At 41.2% G+C, this 19,199-nt stretch overlaps 1 protein-coding gene across 2 annotated transcripts in view; it reads left to right on the forward strand.

Annotated features, from left to right (window-relative positions):
• Positions 1 to 299: 299 nt before the first annotated feature.
• The window catches only part of LOC145266552 (uncharacterized), a 41,230-nt gene continuing 22,330 nt past the window's right edge, over positions 300 to 19,199 (forward strand). Inside the window, exons 1-4 of one of the 2 annotated variants that reach the window (XM_080122334.1) lie at positions 300 to 500; positions 5,016 to 5,060; positions 6,857 to 6,901; positions 8,126 to 8,197. In XM_080122334.1, the coding sequence (XP_079978460.1) occupies positions 471 to 500; positions 5,016 to 5,060; positions 6,857 to 6,901; positions 8,126 to 8,197 (192 nt within the window). In that variant the 5' untranslated portion in view covers positions 300 to 470. The remainder of the gene's footprint in view (positions 501 to 5,015; positions 5,061 to 6,856; positions 6,902 to 8,125; positions 8,198 to 19,199) is intronic. The other variant, XM_080122335.1, reaches the window with a different exon arrangement.

Raw genomic sequence — 19,199 nt, forward strand, 5'->3', positions numbered from 1 at the left:
GGCCAGCAACATATCGCAATTAATAGTGAAAATGTCTTTTCAGAAATTACCTACACAGACACCATGGCTGTCTTGTCTAGACTTTGTTGATTTGGCTGACGAAGGAAAAAATCACGAGAATGATACTGTAATTTCGTCGCAGCTAAAAGGTCGAGTTTTGATCAATTCACTTAAAGAAGAAAAAAACACATTTCGTTCTGTTTTGTTTTGTTTTAAAATTAATTTTATTTTATTTTCATTTTTTTTTTTTGATTCATTATTTATTCTATAAAGCAAGGGGAGATAATTCGTTGCTTTCCGTTACTTGTGCCTTTTGGGTTTTTGAATTTGATGACGTGTCAAGCTGTGGTTGGTCAATTTAACTCTTCTGTCACGCCACCTACCGTCGATCGGCCATTTTTTCACGATTTGTTTAAAAAGCACGTGTCACCAATTTATTCCTGTTATTCGCTTGCTTAAAACGGACAGACATGGATTCGGTCAAGAGTAAAAAAGCAAAGGTAATTTCGATTTTACTTCCTTCTATTTATTATTTCTCATCTCATCATTTATTTGTTCAGCATCTTAGAATATTTTAAGTATCTTGTTGCCCGTTGTAACCAGAAATAGTATTTCATTTCCGTCTTTGCCATCTTCAAACATTCTAGCTTAGATAAAGACATTAAAAACTTTTTTTTATTTATTATTCGTCGGTTAATTTTTTTTAATGTCGATCGTCTATTTAAGTTTGAAATCTTTTAATGTTCCTAATCTGATTTTTTTTTTTTTTTTTTTTTTGCCTTTTGCCTTTTGCTACCTTTTTTATTTAATGTAATTAATACCTGTTTTGTTTGATCGTAAACCTATGATTTTTGAAATTGGAACCCAAGGTCCTTATTTAGAATTACACTTAAAAAGAAAAGTAAATAAATAAAATAAACGTTATGCTGTGCGCACTCGTCACGGCACGAAAACCTCATATTCCAAAAATCACCTAAATTGTTCGAGCATTTTTTTTAAACTAAGAATCAAATTTTTAATCAATCATGATTCATGATCCATTTAAATAATTGTTGAAATAAGACCTCTTCGTTCCGTGACTATTATGTACAAAGAATTATTTGTTTGCTTATTTTGAATTACACGATCTTTAATTTCCAGAAGTAGATTCTCTTTAGACCAACAAGTGGTGCAATAAATGTGAGGTTTGCGCACGTCATTTTGACGATACAACGCAATATAACTCCTGACATTCATTAAAACGAAAAAAAAAACAAAAAAATGTGGGCTTCAAGATACTCCTTTTTACCCTTGTAACACGATCTCTTTTTACTTACCGACAAAGTACTCAATTATGTTAATCGCTTGGATAGCAGAATGACCCGTTATCCTGAACGAGTGTTTTAGTCTAAAGAACCCTAATGATTTCATCGGAGGCCAATCTTTTTTTTTTTTTACTAAATACGTAATGTAAAAAAAAATATTTCCCATTCAATCTCGAGCAACGTCGAGTATCCATGCTAGTTGTGTGTATGGACACACATGCACATATATAGCATGTCTGTATTAAACCCCATAATCGATAAAAAGAATTGATTCTCGTTCAATCAGTGCAATCACGTGTGATTTTTTTTTTTTTTTTTAATAAAACAATTTGCCTTTAATTTATTTTGTCCATATCTAGAGTGCCCCTTTTGGGGAGCCGGATTTTCCCCACATTAAAAACCGATCTTTTGTCTAACTTTACCTCGTGGGGAAAAAAGTAAATAAGAACAATACCCCCCCCCCCGAAAAGTAGTTACTTTAAGAGGACCGCACTCCGCACTCCATGTGTAATGTTTTAGTTGGCCGACCACGTGGTTCTGTTTAATTCGAATTTTCACAGTTTGTTCCATCTATTTCTCTTTCGCTTGAGATTCGATAAATAATGGGTAGAACTATAAAAAAATATATCTGATACCTTAAAGAACATTTATATATTTTTATCTGAAATTTTCTTAAATTTAACGCCAATACGAGTTAAATGCGATTTTCCGTTCCCATTTTCCCCCTCCGTACTGGTGATGTTCCATGCGAGTTCTATTTAAGGTGTAATTTTTAAATTACATTTCAAATATTTAAAAATTAACTTTTTAGCTTATTAAATTACAAGTTATGAATATTTTACTTTGATATTTGATTTTAAAACGAAAAATCGTTACATTGAATTTGAAGTATTTTTAAAAGAATTTGGGACGCTGAAAACGTACGTTAATCTTTTCGACCCGCCTTCCTTCCTCCAATCCAATGGATGGCGTTTTCTATCATTTGCATCCCTCGTATTAAATTAAAGTTTTGGTACTTAGGTGAAATACGAACTGTAATATTTTACTTAGTTGGGATTTTCAACTCAATTTTTACGACCTTTAAGTTGTCTGAAAGTACAGAGCGATTAAGAAAAGCTCCCTTCCCCATGTTAAGAATGGGTTTCTAATTTATAGACGGCCCGGCCCGTATTGTACCAAAATATTTTATTCAGATTAAAATCCAGATGTATTAAAAAAAAAAAGAAAAAAAGGGGGGGGGTGCGATTTTGTTTAAAACAAAAATTGACCTAAATTTAATATTAAAAAAAACAAACTTTATGTTGATGGCAGCTTTGCATAATAAATTGGCCATTTAATTCAATAACTATTTTTATGGGTGCTTAATTATTTCTAATTTTAAATGTTTTCACAAGAAATATCTTCAAATAATTTAACACGTGGTGGGTGAGCGAACAGCAGCAGAACGGAAGTAATGTTAGTTTTAACCACGTGGCGTCATTTTTCCTCAATATATTCCAAATGTGGGACAAGATCACAGTGTAGTATCTGTTCTTCAGATGCTGCACTTCAATTTCTTGTTCTGTCAGTGGAGAAATCCTTCACGACTGAGACAAATTTTATTTTTGTTCCTTTTCTCCACGTTAAAAAACGACCCTGGTGTCTAACTCTGTCCCGTGGGGAGGCATTGTAAATAGGAACAATAAAAACTTATCCAGTTAGGTAGAAAAGTAACTTATCTTTCCTTTGATGGGATTTGACAACTTTTCCAAATCTGTATAGTAAATCAAACCGGTTTTCGGGTATGCTTACAACGGATACACCCCCAACCTCCCCCATGTTAAAAAAACGGATTTCGGAATAGACACCCCAAACCTGGTCAGCATACCCGGAAGCCTATAAAAGTTGACATATCGAATGTAAACGGTGAGTTGGACGTAATGTAAAAATGTACCAAATTTAAAACGGAACGAAATTTAAATTTCCGTTCCATTTTTAAAACAACCGGAAAACAGCATTCTCCGCAAGTTTTACCCTTTTTGGTACTAGTGCAGGGAGTGCCGGACGTAAAATGTTATTTAAAAAGCCATTCTTAACATGGGGAGGGTGTTTGGTACCTATTCTATACTTCAACCTTAAACATCAAAACTTTAATTAAACTTGGAAATACGGTTTAAAAAAAATAGCGCGGATCACTCTCGGCACCCCCTTATGTACTTTCACCTAACAATTTGATAAAAAGATCGTAAAATTTCGATTTAACTTAAATGCTGTTTTTAAAAATAGGGTATTGGGGTTTGTATTACTGTACACATAGATTCGAAAAAGTGGTCAAAAAACAAATATATAACAAATAAATGTTATCAAAGGCAAGATAAGTTACTTTTCTACCAAACTGGATATATTTTTCGTGTTTTTATTCAATGTAACATGTTTATTCAGTTCGAAAAGCATACAATGTTTACCGATGTATTGGAAAATTCAAAATGGCGCCCGACTCTCTTTAGCACGGTAAGTTTGGGAAAAGGTGTTATAAATAATAAACTAGACAAAATACTGTTAGAAATTCGCTCAATATATGTTGCGTGACATAAGTTGACATATATTCGGCGTTTTTTAAATAGTATTTGGCTAGTTTATTATTTATAACACCTTTTCCCAAACTTACCGTGTTAAAGAGTGTCGGGCGTCATTTTGAATTTTCCAATACATCGGTAAACGCTGCAGCTGCATGTTTTTCGAGCTGAATAAACATGTTACATTATATATAAACACAAATATATCCAGTTAGGTAGAAAAGTAACTTATCTTGCCTTTGATAACATTTATTTGTTATATATTTGTTTTTTTGACCACTTTTTCGAATCTGTGTACAGTAATCCAAACCCGGGTATTGTTTTTAGTTTCCCGACCCCTAGGTATTCACCTTTAATTTGTCGACTTCTAAGTTTTCGGGTACGTTGAAAACAAATATCGGGGTTTGTAGTACTGTACACATAGATTCGAAAAAATTGTCAAACAAATATATAACAAATAAATGTTATCAAAGGCAAGGTAAGTTACTTTTCTACCTAACTTGATATGTTTTTAGGGTTTTTATTCAATGTAACATGTTTATTCAGCTCGAAAAACAGTGTTTACCTATGTATTGGAAAATTCAAAATGGCGCCTCACTCCCTCTTTTAACACAGTAAGTTTGGGAAAAGGTGTTACAAATAAAAAACTAGACAAAATACTATTAAAAACCCGCCGAATATGTCAACCTATGTCACGGTAACATATTGAGCGGGTTTTTAACAGTATTTTATCCAGTTTTTTATTTATAACACCTTTTCCTAAACTAACCGTGTTAAAGAGGGAGTCAGACGGCACGCCATCTTGAATTTTTCAATACATCGGTAAACACTGTATGGTTTTCGAGCTGAATAACGTGTTACATTGAATAAAAACGCGAAAAATATATCCAGTTTGGTAGAAAAGTAACTTATCTTGCCTTTGATAACATTTGTTATATATTTGTTTTTTGACAACTTTTTCGAATCTGTGTACAGTAATACAAACCCAAATATCGGTTGGGTCGCCATAAGTTTACTTTTTTTCTGCTAAAACTGTTAAAATAAAATGCTAAAACCAATTTACATTAAATAATTTACGTGACTGAAATAGAAAATAACTATTCTCGCTCATAAAATTTATCAAAAACTGAAGATTTCTCAATTTTTCTCTTTCCAGACCCCAGTGGTACAGAAAACTCCCAAATCAGCCAAGAAAAATGACGTGAGTATTTTTTTTTTTTTTTTTGTAAACGTTAATATTCTGAAGCACTTTTTGGGTTTGTTTTACTGTACACATAGATTCGAAAAAGTTGTCACAAAACAAATATAGAACATGTTATCAAAGGCAAGATAAGTTACTTTTCTACCCAACTGGATATGTTTTTAGTGTTTATATTTAATGTAACATGTTTGTTCAGCTCGAAAAAAATGCAGTGTTTACCTATGTATTGGAAAATTCAAAATGGCGGCCGTCTCTCTTTGAAACGGTAAGTTTGGGAAAAGGAGTTATAAATAAAAACCAGTCAAAATGCTGTTAAAAACACTCCAACTATATATCAGCCTATGTCACGGTAACGTATATTGAGCGAGTTTCTAACAGTATTTTGTCTGTATGTTTATAACTCCTTTTCCCATACTTACCGCCTCAAAGAGAGTCGGCTGCCATTTTAAATTTTCCAATGCATCGATAAACACTGCATGTTTTTCGAGCTGAATAAACATGTTAGATTGAATAAAGACACGAAAAATATATCCAGTTTGGTAGAAAAGTAACTTATCTTGCCTTTGATAACATTTATTTGTTATATATTTGTTTTTTTGACAACTTTTTTGAATCTGTGTACAGTAATACAAACCCAAATATCGCATTTTTTTTTTTTTTTTTTTTTTTTTTTTGCTCAAACAAGTAGTTATCCATAAGGCCGAAATGTTTCCGCTTCTCGATATCGAAACGGACAATTTTTTTTTTTTTTTTTCACTGAATTAATTTTTCTCACTTTCTTAATGAACTGTGCGCAAGCGCGTAGTCACTTGACGTTTCACAAGGTGCATGAATACATGGCGGATATTTTAAATGACAAATATTTTTATAAAATAAAGTTTTCACCTCATTGCTGTCAGTAAGTTTGCACGAGCGGCCGGTTCACAAAAGCATGTTTTTCGTTCTTTTTTGGGGGGTATTCAATTATAGAACTTGTGTAGTTTAACAGGTGCTTCTGCAGTTTAATTAAGCATTTTTCCATAAGTAACGCGCCGACAAAAATTCCGTATTTACATGTGGAGGGGCGGCGTCGGGTGTGTTGTGGTCGATGCAGCAAAGGATTTGGCCGAATTTAACCTCGCTCTCTCCACATAAATTCATAAAGACACGAACGAATTCGTTCTGTTTCACTTGATCTTGGTTTTTAATCCGCAAGGTCAAGGTTGCTCTTTGATCTGACAATTGCAAGTAGCAACCAAATAACCATGTTGACTTTTTAAGAAAAACCCCTTTTTAATGCCTTATTTCTCTCATGCCCCCCACAACCCCTATTTAGAGACCTTATTGAATAAAGGTAGCGTAAAACTTGCTCAATTAAAATAAGTCTAATCTGGATGATAGCTCCAAAATTGAAAAAAATACTGAAGAAACTTTTTCAATAAACGCAACCAAATCATGTGAAAATGATCTATCAGTACTTAATTTTAAGATTACTGAAGATCCATATATGGCTGTAACGAAATCATTGTATTTCCATTTTAAAGTGAATAAACGCTTTAAAATAAGTCAAAACAAAACTTGGTTCTTCTGTAGCTGTTATCTCCCTGATTCTACCTTCGCTTATCGCTCGCATGTTCCTATTCTGAATTTGTGGTAGTGAGTTGGGTCGCCATAAGTTTACTTTTTTTCTGCTAAAACTGTTGAAATAAAATGCTAAAACCAATTTACATTAATTTACGTGACTGAAATAGAAAATAACTATTCTCGCTCACAAAATTTATCAAAAACTGAAGATTTCTCAATTTTTCTCTTTCCAGACCCCAGTGGTACAGAAAACTCCCAAATCAGCCCAGAAAAATGACGTGAGTATTTTTTTTTTTTTTTTTTTTTTTTTTTTGTAAACGTTAATATTCTGAAGCACTTTTTGGGTTTGTTTTACTGTACACATAGATTCGAAAAAGTTGTCACAAAACAAACATAGAACATGTTATCAAAGGCAAGATAAGTTACTTTTCTACCCAACTGGATATGTTTTTAGTGTTTATATTTAATGTAACATGTTTGTTCAGCTCGAAAAACATGCAGTGTTTACCTATGTATTGGAAAATTCAAAATGGCGGCCGTCTCTCTTTGAAACGGTAAGTTTGGGAAAAGGAGTTATAAATAAAAACCAGTCAAAATGCTGTTAAAAACACTCCAACTATATATCAGCCTATGTCACGGTAACGTATATTGAGCGAGTTTCTAACAGTATTTTGTCTGTATGTTTATTTATAACTCATTTTCCCAAACTTACCGCCTCAAAGAGTCAGCTGCCATTTTAAATTTTTCAATACATCGATAAATACTGCATGTTTTTCGAGCTGAATAAACATGTTACATTAAATATATACACTAAAAACATATCCAGTTGGGTAGAAAAGTAACTTATCTTGCATTTGATAACATTTGTTTTTTGACAACTTTTTAGAATCTGTGTACAGTGAAACAAACCCCAATTTAAAAAATTTTTTCATGGTAAATATAGGGTTACATAAAAGAATGCCGACCGCTCTAATTTGTTTTTTAGGGATAATAGAGGTAATTTAATTTTTTTTTTTTTTTTTTTCCTCCTGGAACATAGAATTTTCAAAAAGTAACGCACTGACATTTACTGATTAGAAATCGCCTGTTCCTTTCATCGTATTTTTTTTTTTTTTTTTTTTTTTTTTCGATTATCGATAGTTGAAGATATTCTGATACAAAACCAATCTAAGAACACTGCCAGATACAAATACATTTGTGCATAATTTCATAAAAATTGCCTCCTGTTTTGGAGTCCAGAGGGAACGAACTTGGGTGCGCACACGAACTATTCCTGATGTGATAGATGGTGATTACCCCCTCCCCCCTCGTTCTTTTCATCGACATTTTGTGCACAATGGCTGAAATGAATTTGATTTTAGCCCCCAAAAGTTAAATGTTAGTTTTAAAATTCGAAACCAAGAGAAAAATGTTGCTCTAAAAATAAGATCTAGGGTTTTAGAACTTTCTCTCCAAATCAAGTTCCTTGTTGCAAATGAAATTTTTTTTTTTTCCTTTTACAGAAATCTGTAAATAAAACCCCACTGCCTAAAAACGACACCCCACGCCCACCCAAGAAACAAAATGGCGTTCAGGTAAGTACAATACATTTGATTTTAAAAATTAAAAAAAAAAACAAGACCAAGCTTAGCAAATTAATAGAATTAAGACGTTATTTGTAAATTCAGGAAATTTAAAATGTTTACGTGAAATTTTAAATTCCACAGACAAAAATTTTTGTGCAATTTAAGCACGTCCAATAAATGCTACCAATTGTGCGGAAATGCTTATGACTTATAATTTTATTCTCATTTAACAGTGGGAACTAAAATCTGCTTTAAAATAATTGAAATACAAGGTTTATCCAGGTAGGTGGAAGAGGACGCTTATGTCAACGATCATTAAATCTAAGGGAGATAACTAGCATAAACATAGCAAAAATAAGCATATTTTGCAAGATATAATTTGGGATGCTGAAATAATCAGAACAATGAATGTTGAATGAAAAAGAGAAAAAATAATACACAAATACTATACCTGCAAGCATCGGGTGAAGTTAATTCCGGAAATTTTAATCAACGAACTTAAAATATAACAATGGTAAGTAACAAAATAAACTTATTAATTAACGTACACAAAAGTAAACAACCTGTTACAATGAAACGATGTTAATCAACAAAAAAAAATTAAACTTGTTCATTAATGGAAATGAAAAATCATATCGCATATTGCTCCCTGATGGCAATAATTATATGGGGGGAATATTTCTCCCTTACCATTGTTTCAAACAAGTTCATTTAATTTTTGTTGTGGATTAATTAATATCGTTACATTGTAATAGTTTACTTTTGTTTTGTGTAATACGTTAAGTTTATTTTGTTAACATTATGTTTTAAGTTTGTTGATTGACTTCATTAACTTGTTTCCTTTTTGTAAACTGCTTCAGCAATTTCCGAAACTTGGCTACAGTAATTGTGTAATTTTTTTCATTTAACACTCTTTTATTGTTCTATTGTTTCAGCGTCCCAAATTATATCTTGCAAAATATGCTTATTTTTGCTATGTCTATGCTGGTTATCTCCCTTAGATTTGATCTGTTGACATAAGCACCTAGAAGAGTAACATCTTGCCTTTGGTAATATTTCTTGTACCTATTTACTATGCCTCCCCACAGGACAGTTAGACACAAGGGTCGTTTTTTTAACGTGGAGAAAAGGTACAAAAATAAAAATTGTCAGTCGTAAAAAGGACTGATCCGCCACCGAAGGAGAACAAGAAATGGAAGTGCAGCATCTGAAGAACAGATGGTATTTATTTGCTCCCCCACCGAGCAAATTAGGCACAAGGCCGATTTTTAATGTGAAGGGAGGGGGAAGGGAAAAAGGGGACCAGCTCCTGGGAGATGGGAGCTGGTTAAAGGTCAGGCATGTGGGGTTGCCCCCACATCTGGTCTTTGCTAGTCATAGCTTGCAGTATCTGCCGGAACAGATGGTATTTATTTGCTCCCCCACCGAGCAAATTAGGCACAAGGCCGATTTTTAAAGTGGGGAGTGAAGGGGAAATGGGGACCAACTCCCCGGGGAGTAGGGGAGCTGGATAGTGACAATTGGTATGAAGGGTTGCCCCTACATTGACCAAGGTCTTATATGTGGAGTTGCCCCCACATATGGTCTTTGCTTGCAGTATCTGCCGGAACAGATACTACACTTTGATCTTGTTTATATATTTTATTGAGAAAGAAAAAATTGAACATAAAAAAAAACGTACAAAAAATTCAATTCAACAAAATTAGGCACAAGGCCCTACAAGAAATTGGGAGGGGGAGGGTACAGGGTCTTTTTGACTATGTAACAGAAGAGACTTTGAAGTCTTACTCTTGACTGGCAACATTTACCAAAATACCTCAATCACTCTGTGGATCCTAATCTAACTAATAACCCCAGCGTTCAATGTAAAATTTAACTATGTACAATTTGTATATTCATTTCTGTATGTTGTGTGTGCATTTTTTTTTTTTTTTTTTTTTTTTTTTTTTGTGTGTGTATGTGTGAGAAAATAAAGTTCGATTTCATTAGAAAGAGTTCTTGAATTAATTGGCATAAAATGTTCGTGGAGTGGGAAAAAACTAATGAAAATGTTCATTTCAAAAAAAAAAAAAAAAAAATACTAATGTGTTGTTAGTAAGACCCCCCTGTACTATTCTATGTGGCTAGATCCCCCACTGTTTTCCGGGGAACCGAAAACAAGCAGAGCATCCCTAATGGGGTTTGGGGAAGTCGCCTTAATGGAGGTGGGAGAAAATAAAGCAACGGATGGAGGGGGTAGGAAGGTGACCTCTGAGTAGGGGGATGACCGGGGGCATCAGAAAATAAAGATGAGGAGCAGGGGGGTTGGGCAGACTCAGAGGTTCTCTAATACCAAAAAATAAAATCAGGAACAGGATCTCATTTGTACCACCAGTCAAGAGTTACTTTACTGAACTTATAATGCTAACCTAGGCGGGATGGGTTCCGTAGGACCCAGCACCGCCCATGCCATGCCTAAGGAGGGAACACGTATTGAAACTTGGCTCCTCGACGGATGCACAAACTAGTGCTGTGCACCCACCTCTTGTCAAATTCCACTCTAGGCAACCTCTTCCAATCGCATCTGATCTTTACTTTAAGCAAATGTTTAAAGTAAACGATCAGATCCCGATCAGGAACAGATGTCCCTTCGTGGACCAACTTGAGGCGCGCGATCCAAATGGTCATGCGCGCTACTGCTAGGATCGCCAGGAAAACCAAACTTTCCTCCCTGGGGAACGGCGGCTCCATGTTGTACACAAAAGTTCCTACGTCGAGATCGAGCAGACACTCGGCATCGATGCGAGCTGTTACCCCCTCGACGTACCTTAATAGGGGCTGTATCCGGCTGCAACTAAAAAACGCGTGCTCGATTGTTTCGGGCTCGCGTTCGTCACAGCACGGACAGAAGCGACTGGTATGTTCTTTATACCGGAAAAGTACGTCGAAGAGGGGCAGCGCATTTCGGACCAGTCGCCAAGTCAGGGAGAATTCCGAGTTATTCAGAATCTCCCGTCCCGGCGCCCAACGCCATTGAGAGCGGACAACCTCCATCGACCATCCCATCCGCCTACAAAGTGGATCCTTCGCGGTCCCCTCCACTAAATCCCGATACAGTTTCTTCCTTGGCTGATCGAGGACATTGGTCCCCGGCAAAGCTCTAAGAGCGGTTCGGCATTCGGAGAAGAACTTGGACTCCCCCTTCGGTCTACGACGACCTTCTACCGAAGGGTTGGGTTTGAGGTTGGGAAACGAGTTCTCAACCACAGGGACCCAAGGAGCGTCTCCTTCAAGCGAACGACCCAGGAAAGCCAATCTCTCGGCGTTTCTATGACACAAGAGACTGGGCTGACCCAGGCCTCCCTCGCTCGGATTTTGAACACAGACCTCTCTGCAGACATAATGCTTACCCTCGTTCCACAAAAGTGAATCGAGGCGCCCTTGTAAGCAGGTTAGTCGTTCTGCAGGGAGAGGAAGTACAGACAAACGGTAAAGGATGAGCGGAAAAACGTATGTAGCACACGCCTCCGCCCGACCCTTCAAGGACAATTTCTTTCCAATCCAAGTCTTTACTGACGATTTGACCTTAGACTGTACTTCCGACCAATTCTTTTCCAGCTGAAGTCCCGGTCCAAACCAGACACCGAGAATGCGGACCGGTCCATCGGTCCAGCTGAAAATACCTGGAAGTGAGTTTACCCCGGTCCAGGCCCCCAACCGCAGGCCAACAGACTTGCTACGGTTGAAGATGGCCCCTGTTACTTCTTCGTATCGAGCGAGCGCCTCGACCACCGCTTGAACGTCCGTGAGGCAAGACACGAACACGGTGACGTCATCGGCGAACGCGGAAACCCTGGCTCGTGTGCCTCCAGGGAGAGCTATTCCGCGCAGGACTGGTGTAGCCGCCTCGTCCCTTAACTTGCGAAGGAGGGGTTCCAACGCCAGGACATACAACAGAGGCGACAGCGGACAACCCTGTCGCACCGACCGAGAGACAGCGAATGACTCCGACAGCTTACCGTTGATCTGCACCGCTACCGTCGGCCTGTCATACAGAACAAAGATCCACTTGCGGAAGTCCGGATTAAATCCGGCGGCCTCTAGCACAGATCCTAGGAACCGATGGTCGACCCTATCGAATGCCTTGGACTGATCCAAACTGATCAGCGCGGCTTCGGCGTCGTCTTCTGTCCCCTCTATGATCGAGCGTATCAAGTGCAAATTGTCTTGAATCGATCTCCCCTTCACAGCATAAGTCTGGTCCGGTTCGATCAAGTCAGTGATGACAACCTGCAAGCGATTCGCAAGAATCTTTGCCAAAATCTTTAACTCTGTGTTTAGCAGAGTCAAGGGCCTAAAATCATCAAAGTTTTCCCTCCCACCATGCCGTTGACCTTTCCTCAGCAATGTGATCACACCCTTGGTCACCTGTCCAGGGATGGAACCCTGGGCAAACCAATGGTTGAACATATCCTTCAGAATAGGGACCAACATGGGCGACAGCCTCAAGTAAAACTCGTAGGGTAAACCATCAAGACCCGGGGATTTGTTATAGCCGACCTGCTTCAACGCAGTAATGACCTCATGTTCAGTAATAAGACCATCACAGCTAGCCGCCCGAGCCGCCGTGAGGCGGGGCGAGTCAGCCAAATAGCTGCCAAACTCATCAACCCTGAGTCCGGGTAGTTGGGTGAAGCGCACCGATAGATGCTCCCGAAACCCCTCGCAGATCTCCCGAGTCGATACTAAGGGGTGTCCTTCCAGGTTATGTACTTTACGAATGTACCCATCCGAACCGCGCCTTAAAGCAGCCTTACGCTCAACAGCGTCAACATTCACAGCCTCGTTAGAAACTTTCTTTAACCTAGCCCTAACTACTTGACCTTCATACCGCTCGCTAGCCAAGCGGTTGAGATCTTGTTTAGCTAGTGCTAACTCTAGGGGGTCCCCCCCCCTCCACCGCCCGGGTCAGCTTATCCTCTAAACGCTTCTTTGCCTTAGCCTTATCTATCGCGAGGCGTTGGCTATACTGGACAGAGAAGCGCCTAATTTTGGCCTTGAGACTAACCCACCACTTACTCCCTGTAACCGCCCCCACTAAAGCCCGCTGAATTAGCTCAGTGACCTTCAACCGGTAGTCCTCCAGCTCCAACAAGGTGCTGTTGAACTTCCAGTATCCGGCCAGTTTAGGCCTAGCGCTTAAGCTCAAACGGGCCATAACAAGTTTATGGTCCGAGTGTCCTAGCAAGTGGAACGTGGGGCAAGATAGGAAGTCTACATCGCCTCTTCTAACTAACATCCGATCCAAGTAAGTGCTTGGATGGGAAGGCACTACAGGATGCCACGTCCACATCTCCCGCCCCGGATGATCCAGACGAAATCTGTCGACGAGATCGCACGAGGCCATCAGGTCAGACAGACTGCTGTCACACCACGCCGACCCGCTAGTCCCCCCGACCTTATCTATTTTGGGATCAAGGATTGCATTCCAATCCCCCATTAAAACTAACCGTTCCGGATCCACTAAGAAGCCCTCCAACCGTCGAAAAAAGGTTGCCCTCTCTACAGCAGCATTGGGAGCATAAACAGCAACAATCCGAAAAACACTACAATTAACAGCAACATCAACAACAAGCGCCCGCCCGTCCTCGCCTGCGTGAACAACATTCACCGACGCTGACAGGGTGCGACTCACTAGCAAGGAGATTCCACGACTATAGGTATTGCCATATGCTGAGTAGACATCGTAATCGTTTACCAGCACCTGACAATCCGCGTCACAAACAAAGTGGGTCTCCTGGATAGCGGCAATATCTACCTTGAGGGACACCAAGTCTCTCACAACGCGCGAGGCCTTGCTTCGACACCTGATGCCCCTCACATTCAATGTAGCCAAGTTCAAAGACATGATCACTTACCTCAAGCACTGTCACAGACGGGTCTGAAATCCTGGGCAGTGAGGACATGGCAGGCCTGGCCAAGGCTGCCGGTAAGTAAATCCGATGAAGGTGATCCATCCTTGGCCACGCCCCCCACGTCCAGGGGGAAGGTTAGTTTGAGTGCCCTGTATAGCGATGGGTGTACATACATGGGGATTCTACCCTCACATTTAAAGAAAATGTTGGTCAGTGAAGGATGGTCCCTATCCACCAGCTGCTGGCCTGGGATCGCATTCTTCGCTGCCCTAATCATTGCCCACATTCCTCCAGTCCTAGCGTCCTTGTTGACCCTAACGAAAGTGGTCAACAAGGGAGCGTCCTTGAATTTAGTGGGGTCTGTTACTAGGTCTCCACCGACTTTTTCAAAGTTTTTAAGTTTATTGTACCGGACCTTCTGTTGTCCTTTAAGGTCCGGAGCCGGTTGGAGAGGGTCTGTTTCACAAATCCTGCTTCCTGGCAGGAAGGGGAGCTTTTTGGTCCGTTCAGTGCGGACTTTGGGAGTGGGGGAGGGGATCTCTTTTGGTTGATGGGGAGGCTGAGCGCTTGGGGAGGGGGTAGCCTGCTCGTTTTCTTCTTTTTGGCTCCTGTCACGGGATGAGGGGCGGGAAGAGTTTCTTGGGGCCTTTATAGGAGAGGGGGAAGGTTGTTCAGGTTGCTGGGGTGTTGGGATCACAGGGGGCTCATCCTGTGTTATTGTTGCGAGGGAGTCCGTCTCAGTGGGGGTAGGAGGGTTTGCGCGTGTCTTGCGGCTTTTCCTCCTCCTGGCCCTCCTGATCTCTGTTGCGCTCAGGGCCATAGAGACTGTTGTTGTCTCTTCCTCTGCCTCTGACGCGGCCTCCTCCTCAGATTCTGGTAGTTTCCTCTTGTTTGAGGAGGAGGGTGTCTGTGTGTCCATTTTCTCTGTCTCGCTCTTCGGTTGTTCTTGGTCTTGGGTGACTGTCTGCAAGGATGGCTGTTTGTTGATCTTGCCTTTCTTTACGACCGTCACCCAGCCTGTCGGTGCCTCTGGAGGATTTGCGGCCGGCGCGGGATCCACGGCTTGATTTGTTGTCACGCTTGTTCCCGCCGCTTTTGTGGGCTTCTTCCCTCCATTCCTCTTTGGACAGTCCTTCGCCATATGCCCTTGTTGTGTGCACAGCCAGCAATGAGGCCTCCTCCCTTCCACTATAAGGGAGAGTGTCCACTCTCCGAACTTGAGTGTGGCTGGGATGGCGTAGAATCCAGCCTTGTCCAGGACCATCTGTACTTTGTAGTCCCCGGTCATGATGTTTCTTAATCCGCGGACCGGGGTGACTTCCTCTACGTCTCCATACTGGCTTAGGATAGCCCCCAGTTGTTTGGCCTCCATATAGCAGGGGACGTTTAGAGCAGAAACATTTGCTCTCCTCTTGTTCATATAGATGGGTTGGAGCTTTATGTTCCTGCTCTGATGGCAGGTCCTGGACAGCCTGACTGCGTCTTCGGAGGTGGGGAGCAGAACATCCCACTGTGCGTAACTCCTTCTACAGATGTAGTTGGCGGGAATGTTCTGCTCCAGCAACACGTTCATCATGGTGTCCTTGTTGACGCCCGTCAGACCCCTTGTCTTGGTGTCTGAAGTTATCAGCGAGAGCACTCTTTTCTCCAGAACTTCCACTTGACCCGGGAGGGGTTGGATGTTGTTCCCCTGGGTATACTCCTTGTAAGTTGAGTCGAAGAGTGCTCTGTAGTCTTCGGGCGTCAACTTCCCTTGCTGCTCTTTGGGGCCCCATGCCGGTCCTCCATCCTGGTGGGTGTCAGCTGGACTCGGGTTGGGGGGCGTAGCTGGTGTTGTGGGGCTCTCCATTGTTATGGGCATTTTTGGTTTCGGAACGGGGCCGTTACCAGGCAAAGTAGGCCATTGTGTCTTTGGCGTTGTTTCGTCCTGGCTTGGTTTGCTCTCCGGGCCGCTCCCCTTTCTTATTTTCTTCCTTTGCTGGGTGGCTGTCCCCTTGGGGGATGGAGGTGTCTCCCCTTCTGGTGCCGTGTTCCCAGCTGGAGCGTTGGTGGGTACTGTCAAGGGTGTCTCTCCTTCCAACTTGCTTTTGTTACCACTGGCCGGAGAGTCACCCCTTTTCCGTATTTGGTCCTCTTGGGGAGTGTTGGGGGGCCAATCACTGTCTTCCCCGCCGAATAGTGAGCAGATGGAGGCTATTACGTCTTCATCCAGTGCCTCGGTTTGGTCCGCAGTGCTGTTTTCCTCCTTTTCTGTTGGGGAGTCGCCCTTTGGGGGAGCGGGGGATGGGTTCCCCGGTCTTCCTCCCTTGGTTCTGCCCTCCTGGGGTGCAGCTGGTTGGCTGGGTTCTGCACTTTCCCCAGCTAGTGACTTAACGGCAGCTTTTTCCGCTGGGTTGCCCTCGTGGGGAGCGGTTGCAGGTGCTTTTTGGGGGGTCGCCGCGGGCTGCGGCCCTACTCTCCCGCTTTCTTCCAAGGTCGCCGCGCGCCGGGGCCCTACCTTGTTTCCTGGCGCCGTCTCGCCGGGAGATGCATCAGCTCCCTCACATAGGGAGTCGTTAGCAGTTGAGATGCTGCGCATTTGGGGTGACGTACCCCTCCTGCCTGGCATCGTGGCAGTTGCACTGGCCGCTGGCGCGGACCAAAGTGTAGTGGGGGAAAAGAAAACCCAGGGGAATGGAGGGGGAGGAGGGGGAGGAGCGGACTTTGAAGAAATTAGAGTTTTTGACTTCCCCTCACGGGGATGTCGGGTTAGCAGCTCAGATTCCCCCGCGAGGGGGGAGAGCAGAGAAGAAAGACGCAGTGGGTGCTAGCGGGTCAGAGTGCCGCGTCGCAATTAAGAGAGAGAGGGGATAGGCATCCCTGCCCACAGAGGGGAGCAGAAACGAAGCACCCGCCCTACCCCACGTCACCCTACCCACTAACTTACCCCAACGGAAGCGAGAAAGAGAACCCTGTCTGCTCGATCCACTGGGAGAGCAGCGAAGATAGACAAAGTTTGGGCCTGGCAGGTCAGAGTGCTGCTCAGGCAATTAAGTGTGGAGAAATTAGACCATCCCCTGTCTCTAGAGGGAAGAGACCGGAACGAAGAAAAAACGCATGCAAAACAAAAACAACAAAAGCAGGTCTCAACTACCAGCTAGTGGTGCTGGTCCCGAGATTCCAGTCTCCCAAAAAAGGGGATCGGATTCCGGGTCCAAGCTCCCACAAATGTGGAGTCGGTCCTTTAGGTCCTGACTCCCCAAAGGAGGGGGTCGGTCCTTGCTAAGGCCAAGTTCTTGTATATTTAAGATTTTTGCACTGTTTTGTTGGCTCTTATGAACCACACTTGGTATATTTCTTCAAATACGCTTATCTCCATCTTGTGATGTCATCCATTGTGCTTGGTTATCTCCTCCTCCTCCTCTCTAGAATGACTTAACAAAACTGTAGTGTCATTTCAGTTCTACAGTCATTGAGTTTTAGAAGTATACTAGCTGCATATACCTGGCATTGCCCAGTCGAAACATTGCCGGGCGGAGGGATTAGTCGCATACTTCTGTTTTTGTTTTCTATTCTTTTGTAAAACTTATGTTCTACAAAAACAGCCCCCCCCCCCTTTTTTTCCTTCCCTACCTTAAAAGTATCTCAAAGGAGCCACCTGTTGGCCGTGGGTGGCGACCCGTAATAACTCTGAAAAGGATCTTGGTGGCTGAGCAACTGATATCTAGGGAAATTGAAGATATCTGTTGCAACACTCCACTTTGGCCTCGTACAAGACTAGACGGGCGGTCGGAGGGGTCCGATCCGATCAATCAGCTAGTTACGTCAAGCCCTAACATATCTACTTTCCTATCAGCTTCCTCTAAACTGTAACAAATACAGTTCTACTCTGTACCACTATAAACTATAGACATATTTTCCCCTCTTTTCAATGTGTTGGAAGGCGGTGGCTAGGGTCAAATGGGCCAAATGATTAGTCATGACATGGCTGTATAGTGCTGGAAGTTACCAAAAATGACTTGGATTGTGTAACTAAAGGATTATGGGTGCTCATGGCTCCCATTTGGGACATGGTTACTGTTTATGTAACCTTGGCATGACAAGGCGAATGGGTTTTCCCCCTTAACATGCCCCAATATTGAACTCTGAGGTATAAACAATGAATTATATATATATATATATATATATATATATATATATATGGCCAAGTATAAAATCTCAAAGTGCGAACACGTCGACTCGGATAGTTCAGATAATGAACTACATCAAATATCCTCAAAATTTATTGTATTGGAATCCACCGAAGAAACCAAAATAACTGACTTATCACCGTTTATTATACATAAATTATATCGGCATATATTACCCCCCCCCCCCCCCCCAAATGTAAAAACTTTTAAAAAATAAAAAAATAAACCCCTACTCGTGGAAGTGGAAAGAGAAAAACATGCCACTTTTCTCCTAGGAATGAAAATTTTCCACAACATAAATATCAAAACTTATACATCCAAAGGTGTAGTAAAATCAAAAATCTCAATGTGCACTACTGAAAAAATAACAAGAACTTAAAACCTAAGGAGTAATAAACGTTAAAAGAATTACAATAACAAGAGAATCAGACTATGCATACGAACATTGACATAATGCAGTTCGATAGACATACTATCCCAAAAGAAATCCAAATTGGGTTCAACGTTGAAAACGTTGAACCCTTTATACCAAACCCACTTCGGTACTTTAAATGCCAGAAGTTTGGGCACCATGAGGATGCATGTAGGGGATGAGCAGTGTGTGGCAGATGTGGTCAGAGAGATCCGGACCATACTGTCAATGACTGCAATCTTGATTGCAAATGTGCAAATTGTGGAGAAAACCATCCTGCTTATGCTGGAGCATGCAGAATCTGGAAGAAATAAAAGGAAGTAGTGTCAATAAAACATACGAAAAACATTTCCTTCCTCAAAGCCAGGAAAATAGATGGATACATGAAGGAAAAGATGTACTCTCAAGTCACCTCAAGTTGTATATCATCCAACATCACTAACCAAGACTCCAAATACGAAATACTAATAAACAAATTGTTACAATTTTGGACCAAACGACTGGCCCAAATTTATAAATGAATCAAACCAAACATA

This window comes from Euprymna scolopes, chromosome 41, assembly GCF_053919585.1.
Source record: "Euprymna scolopes isolate OS-2025 chromosome 41, ASM5391958v1, whole genome shotgun sequence".
NCBI lineage: Eukaryota > Metazoa > Mollusca > Cephalopoda > Sepiida > Sepiolidae > Euprymna > Euprymna scolopes.